We start from the raw sequence: 7,027 nt of genomic DNA, 5'->3' as shown, positions 1-7,027 counted from the left end.
AGGGGAGCCTGGGATCCTAAGAAAGGTAATCCCTGCTGGAGTCGCCAGTCGCGTCTCTCTGCAGAGAGGAGTCAGAGCAAGGGTGGGAGTTAAAGCCAGGCACCAAGGTGGCAATGGGGTGCAATCACTGGAGGGAAACATGCGGATTCTGGGTAAGGTCCCTCCTGTTCCTGGCTCCAGCCAGGCCAGATGGCATCAGGGGGACAGGGATCAGATGCTCGGGCCTCCAAGCAGGGACAAGGACAAGCAAAATAAATACCCCCCAATCCCCATTGTCACTCTGCTGCAACACGACACAGAAGCCTGGAGACAAGAGTCCAAGGACTCCTAGGTCTCCTCAAGGAAGCTCAGATGGAAGGAGGTTTCCCCATTCCCTACCAGGCCTGTCTGCCCATTTCCCTGAAAGGATGGGGGCAGTTCAGATCCTGGGTCACCAAAATTGACAGGAAGAACTGCGATGTCAATGGCCTGAGCCTGCTTACTGCCCAAGGGTCCCAGGGCAAGAGCCGATGGGCCAATTTATAGGGCGTGGGACCTGGGGGGCCAAAGGGGGCACCACAGCCTAAGGGAGCCCAAACCCTGGCCGGCAGGGCACATGGGCTGAGGCATTCAGCTCCTGCCAGCCCTGTCTCACCCCAGGGCCTCCCTCCTTTGGGGAAGCTAGACATTGGGCACAGTGACACCTAGTGCCCCTCCCTGAGGGCTACTCCAACCTTCCCCAGCCTGGCGGGGGCAACCACGTGATTTCCAAGTTGATCCCTGCCCCTGTGAGGGCTGGGGGTGCATGACGCAGTTCCTTACATATGAGGGGCAGGCACCATGCCCTTGCCCTCAGAAAAGCCAGAAAGCTGGGGGATTTTGGGGGGAAATCTAAGGAGGGGGATTCTGTTTGGGGGCTTCAGGGAAGACGCCTCCTCCCTCCTTCCCTCACTATTGCCCCTGGGGGTCTGTCCCCAGTGGACACCCCTCAGGGCTCTGATAGGCATTGCTCCAGGGCTGCCATGCGATAGTGGCTGGCCGTTTCCTCGCCTGCTTGTAGCCGCATGGCTTCCCGGCACAGCCGGTTGGCTCGGGCCAGCTCCACTAAGACCCCCTGATAAGCGGCCACCATCTCGGGCTTGACAGAGTTGGGGCTGACGCTGCCCAGCAGCTGGAGTAGCTCCTGTGGCCAGCGGGAGCGCAGAGCAGCAGGGGCCAGCCAGGGGAGCAGGGGCACACAGCCTGTGAAGGCCTGCATGCCCAAGAACCAGAGCTCCTGCAGGTCGGCCCAGATGCCCTCGTAGTCAGGGGACAAGGCCAGCACTGCCTGGTCTGAACCAGGTGTGGCCCGGGCCACATGAGACTGCGAAAGGAAGAGGATGGCGGCTGCGAAGAAGCCCCTGGAGGCTGGTGTTCCTTGAAGAGCTGGAAGGCAAGGATGGTGTAGAGGAGTGAACCAGGGGGCAAGCTGCTTTGTGAGACCTTACCTTTCCCTCCTTGTGTGAACATGCTCAGGGAGCCAAAGCCTTTCTGAGGTATCAGAGCCTGGAGTCAAGACTGTCTGGGTTCTAGCCCCTCCTGTAAACATTTTCTGTGAACCTTGGGCAGTTTATTTAACTTCTCTGAGTCAGTTTCTTCATTTATAAAAACTGGACAATAGTGCTGATCTAGGAAACCCTGGTGGCACAATGGTTAAGAGCTTGGTTGCTAACGGAAAAGTTGGTGGTTTGAACCCATGAGCAGTTCCTCAGGAGAGAAGACCTGGCGATCTGCTCTCATTAAGATTTCAGCCTAGTAAACTCTATGGGGTAGTTCTACTCTGCCCTATAGGTATAGGGTTTGCTATGTGTCAGAAGCAACTTCATGACACACAACCACCACCAAATCTCAGTACATTCAACCAGCATGACCTCTAGGTACAAAGGTGGGAGAACTGTTCAGTACTCCCAGTGGTGACCACAGGAGCTTCTTGGCCTAGTCCTCAATGGGCTAAGAGGGTTGCACCCATTTGATTCTGGAGCCAGAGGGGAGCATAGGGTTACTAAAATGGCTTTTGCTTACATGCCAGGAAAAGGTACCCTCTCTACCCGCACTGCAGAAGCTCTCTAGAAAGCTGGTAATTTAACCTGGTATCATTTGTGGGGAAAGTTAGCATTGGGGACAGGACATGGTGACTTAACTCAGAAACCATGAAGGGACAACCTGTGACTGCAGGATTCCAGAGGGGCTTTTGGTCCACTGGGACACGCTCCCCTTTTTACTGCTGCCATCCCCACACAGGGAACGAAGAGGCAGTGAAGGGTACGTTACACCCTGTTCCCAGGCATCTGCTCAGCTCCTCCAACCTGACAGATGGGCCCAGGGAACAAGCGGGGACAGAGGGACCCAAGCAGACACCCACGGCCAAAGTGGGAGACACAGAGGGCTGGCAGGGGCTGGAGGGGACGCCCCTCCCCACACACTCCGAAGCGTTACAGGGAAGGTATGCTCAGAGGAACACATTAACACTGAAGTTTGTTACTATGGAAGATGAGGTACAGGGCAGAGAAAAGTCTCAATGAAGGGAAGTCAAGTTTCTGACTCAAGACTTGGGAGGAGGCAGCTCTATCCTGCAAACACTAGATTCATATTCCTAGGGCCATTGGGGGACTCTCGGGGCCTATGCCTGTGCCTCTGAGCAGACCTGTGCTTAACACCCACCAAGACCCTATTTTTAAAGTCTTCAGGAGGAAGAACATTGTCATTTTGGGAAGCGGGGTGGGGGTGGGGGGATAGAGGTATGCTTTAGAACTTCCTCTGGGCTGGAAAATTCTCCAAAACCATTTTCTGACAATGGTGACTTATGCCTGAGACAGAGGAGGTCCATCCAGGTCTTCTGCCTCCCACTCATTAGGATCTGGTCCCAGGGGCTTACCTGGAGAGGTGCTAAGGAGCCGGGCCATGAGGAGCCCGAGAGTGGCCACGTTAGCAGCCAGCAGCAGCCTTCCCTGTTGCTGCACGAGTGCCGGCAGTGATGCCATCAGAGTGTTCATGAGAGATGTGAAGCAGGCGTCACGCCTGGGGAGGAAAGAGGAGGAAAGATGAGCAGAGTGGGGGTTAGCAGAGACACATCAGCCTGTGGAAAACCTGGGATCCTAAGCTCCCGGCTTCACTGGGCTAGGGTTTGGCAAGAAATATGGCAGCATGGTAAAGAGTCAACTCTGGGTCCCAACATGGCATCTGGGGAGTAGAGACTGGGTTAGACAGCAGATGTGCCCAGAGAGAATTCCTGGGGCTTCCAGGTATGCCAAATCCTTGTGTGGGGCTGGCATTTATCTACCGCGAGACCCTTTCATTCTAACACGAACTGAAATCCACAGGGAAAGGGAAGCAAAACAGGAGACTGAGATTTGAAGGCATGTTTAAGCAACCCTTCTGCGTCCTCCCAGCTCATCCCCAGGCCTCTCCCGAGCCCCTCACTTAATCAGCCCTGGTGCGGTGACCACAAGGTTGAGGAAGATGTGGCAACAGGTCTGCAGGCCGATCTCCACGCTGTCAGGCAGCACTGAGGTGTCGTGGCCAGGGGATGTGAGTTCCCACTGCTGCAGGAAATACTTGCACAGGAGTGAGGGGGCTCCCTCCTTGATCAGGATCTCCCGGGGGCCATCTTCTACTGTCAGGTGGCACCAGCCAGGGAGAAGGAGCCTGAGGGTATGAAGGGACAGACGTGTGTAGGGTTAGGAGAGAGGAAGGCACAAGGATTCTTTTTTGGGGGATACTCTACCTAAGAGAAATGGCAGTTGGGGAGAAGAAGGACACATACTTGTAGAGACCACAGTGAAAGTACAAGCACTGGAGTGACATAGGCCTAGGGTAGAACTTGGGCTTGGCTACCTAATGTGACTTTGAGCAAGTCACTTTACCTCTTTGAATTTCTTTAAAATGGGGATAAAACATAGGTTCTAGGTTTGCTGTAGAGACCAAATTACTTTGGTAAAAGATAGAGCAAAATGCCTGGCACATTTCTTAAGTATAAACTTAAGAAATGTGAGTTCTCTTTTTCTAGGAAAATTTGGGGTTGGCAACCTGTATTTGGTAGCCCAGGAGTCCTGTGAGAACAGGTCTCCCCGAACAGAAACAATCCTATAGAAAAACCTCATGCAGGAACCTGGCACAGCCCAGTCTGAAGTTAGGGGGGGAAGGGGCCCGTGTTATACTTTTTCTCAGGACAAGGTCTAAGTAGACAGGCCATGACTGCAAACTTACCGGAGAGCATCCCCTGGCCAGGAGGGCCCTGGGGTGGTGGGGGAGATGGCCAGGTTGGCCACCTGCTGGGAGAGGTCATTGGCTTCCTCGGCTTCCTCGTAAAGGGTCTTGGCATAGCGGACAAGGAAGGGCAGCAGCTGGCAGATCTCCTTGCGCAAAGATGAGGTCTCTTCAGCAAGCCAGGCACCCAAGATCCGCACCGAGGCAAACACAAAGGGTTCCTTCTGCTTCTCTGTCCCCACCTGTTTTCAAAGACACCCTTAAGATGGGGCAGGAGCAGAGACCCTGCACCATTTGGCTAGCCTTCAGGTCAGCCCAGAAATACCACAACTAGCCTATAAGCCCATCAAAGGTAAGCACCAAGCTTTGTTCTGCCCTGTGTACCCAGCACCTAATACATGGCAATGACACACCCAACACAGCCCTGGCCTAGACCATCTACTAAGACTGGGGAGTGAGCCAGACTTCACACAACACACCCCATACTCACTAGGACTCAAAGGAAACTCACAGGTCCAAAGTTAAGCAGACACTCTTCTATCATAGCTCTGATATGGGTTGGGAGGACAGGCCAGTATCTACTATGTAAATATTGCCACCAATAGTGGGAGTGGCAAGAAAAGGTGTCCTCTTTTGGACTATATTAGAAAAGATAACGAGAGCTCGGCATGGTGTATAGGCTACTTAGCTGGTGAAATTCAGTGGCAGGAGCGGCCCAGTAAAGTAACCATAGTGTGGGACATGAGAGCTGGACCCTTGGACATAGAAGGAGGTAGAACTGTAGGAGAAGGCCAGCTAGAGTTAGCCAAACCTCTACAGAGGCTAGAATTCAAGCGACCTTGCTCTCGTTCCCTGAACCCTTACCAGTTTATATGTGTGTGTATATAAAAGTGTTACGGACAGAGTAGAACAGACTGCTTCCATTGTGTGTGTGTCGTGTACAGTGTGTGTTGGGGGGAGGGCTGTGTGGGTGGGAGGTTACTGTGTAGTGTGTGTGTACTGTGATGTTAGTGCACATATGGTGTGTGGTATGGTGCTTGTGTGGAGGCTCTAGCAGGAGGGAGGGGGAAACGGAGGGAAGCCTGGCCGCACACTACTCCCTGGGGTGCCTGCTGCAGTATCTGCCCGTGTGGACAGGCATCTTCCTTGTTTCCCATCATCTACCCCTTTTATTTGCCTTCTGGCTCCTGCACTGGCTTCGTCTATCCTGGGATCCCTCTGAGGGCTATGACACCCTTACCTGCTGTAAGTAGTGAATGACAGCCCCGATGGCCTCCTTCATGATGCTCACGAGCTGCACCTTCTGGGGCTCCTTAAGCAGGGACTGCTCACAGCGGGTGCATTCCTGGATGCCCAATTCCATGAGGGCATAGCAGGCTGTCACTACATCCTCTTTCACATCTGAGCCTGTCTCCTCCAGTGCCAGCCGCACCTCCACACATGCCAGGTTCACCAGGAGGGCCAGGAACTTGCTCCCCGAGTTGCCCGCCGGGATCCAGTCAGAGCCGCAGGCGTGCGCCAGGCGGGCTGCCAGCTTCAGTGCGGGATTGCGCTGCCAGGAGCTCAGCTTGCTGCCCAGGATGCGTGCCAGCCCGGCCTGCAGATCCCGGAGGCATTCAGGGGGCACGGTTGTCGGGGGCAGAAAGAGGGGCAGCAGCTGGCAGAGCTCAAACTTGCTGGCATCCTCAGCTTTCTGGAAATCCTCACTGAGGCCTCGCAAGACGGCCAACAAGTCGGGCTCCGCCTCCTTCCAACACTGGGTCTCGGCAGCAGCCAGCAGCCCCACCAGGAGTGCCAGGGCCTGGTCAAAACCGTAGCCATGCCCCAGGTATGCCTGACACAGGGCAGACACAGTGCCACCAGCAATGAGGTGCCGGGGCCCTCGAGGTGTGCCTGCCACAGCCGTCAGGCACTGATAGGTATCATCAATCATGGAGCGGCGGGCAGCATCATCGGGGTCTCCTCGGGCTGTGAGGAAAGTGCTGAGGATGGGGATCTTGTTCAGGACCTGGGGATGGGCAGCCAGCTCAGGGTCACTGCAGAAGCAGGCAAGCAGGGCCACGCCTAGGGCCCGCAGAACATGGTCGGGGCAGCCATCTGGTGCCTCCTTGGTGGTCAGGAGGCGATTAGGGAAGGTAAACCCAACAGCATCGAAGATCCGCCGCCGAGTTTTGGCATCGATATCACCTGCTTTGACTGCTTTGGTCACCTATGGGCAGGAGGTAGGGGTGGGTGGGGATGTACTGTCAGCAGGATGAAAAACAGAGACAGCAAGACTGTCCCTTCCCTGCACCATGATGATTGAGAACTAGCAGGATTAGGTTATGCAATGGGACTCACTCTGGGTCAGGAAGCCTCCCAGAGATCACCTCATCCAGCTCCTTCCTTCGCCCCTGGAGGCAGAGAGGTGTGGCCTCTGGGATCCTGCTCATCTAAGATCCCTTCCAGGCAAAGTAGGGCCACTTAATCATCATTCAGTCTGACACCTCATCACTGGAAGGGTCTTCCTGATGCCTAAACTAGATTACCTACAATCTGATTTGGAAGAAGCACAGAACTCAGTGTGGAAAAACCCATCGAAGACTTAGGGTCCTCTTTAATTGCTCACTCCAGAGAAGTGTCTGATCCATTCCCGCCACCTTCTCAGGGGAAATGGCTCTTGTGTCTCGCCGCTCTGCTGTCAAAACATTTCCCCTTACATTTCACCTCAACACCTCCTCTGCTGCAGTGTAAGCCCTCGACTCTGGAGCCTTTTCCCTGTTGCCATGGCAAACAAGCAGCGGCTGTTCTCCCTCCTCCCTTT

The 7,027-nt window shown here is 54.7% G+C and overlaps 1 protein-coding gene across 2 annotated transcripts in view; it reads right to left on the bottom strand.

Moving 5' to 3' along the window:
• Nucleotides 1-777: 777 nt before the first annotated feature.
• NCDN (neurochondrin) overlaps nucleotides 778-7,027 on the bottom strand; it is an 8,248-nt gene continuing 1,998 nt past the window's right edge. For both annotated transcript variants that reach the window (XM_006867523.1, XM_006867524.1), the window contains 5 exons: nucleotides 5,465-6,433; nucleotides 4,225-4,466; nucleotides 3,439-3,663; nucleotides 2,894-3,036; nucleotides 778-1,404 (listed from right to left, as the gene is read on the bottom strand). In XM_006867523.1, the coding sequence (XP_006867585.1) occupies nucleotides 968-1,404; nucleotides 2,894-3,036; nucleotides 3,439-3,663; nucleotides 4,225-4,466; nucleotides 5,465-6,433 (2,016 nt within the window). In that variant the 3' untranslated portion in view covers nucleotides 778-967. The remainder of the gene's footprint in view (nucleotides 1,405-2,893; nucleotides 3,037-3,438; nucleotides 3,664-4,224; nucleotides 4,467-5,464; nucleotides 6,434-7,027) is intronic.

The sequence above is a fragment of the Chrysochloris asiatica genome, unplaced genomic scaffold (assembly GCF_000296735.1).
Source record: "Chrysochloris asiatica unplaced genomic scaffold, ChrAsi1.0 scaffold00106, whole genome shotgun sequence".
NCBI lineage: Eukaryota > Metazoa > Chordata > Mammalia > Afrosoricida > Chrysochloridae > Chrysochloris > Chrysochloris asiatica.
Note: the sequence above shows the minus strand (reverse complement) of the source record. Positions and strands in the feature narration are given on the sequence as shown.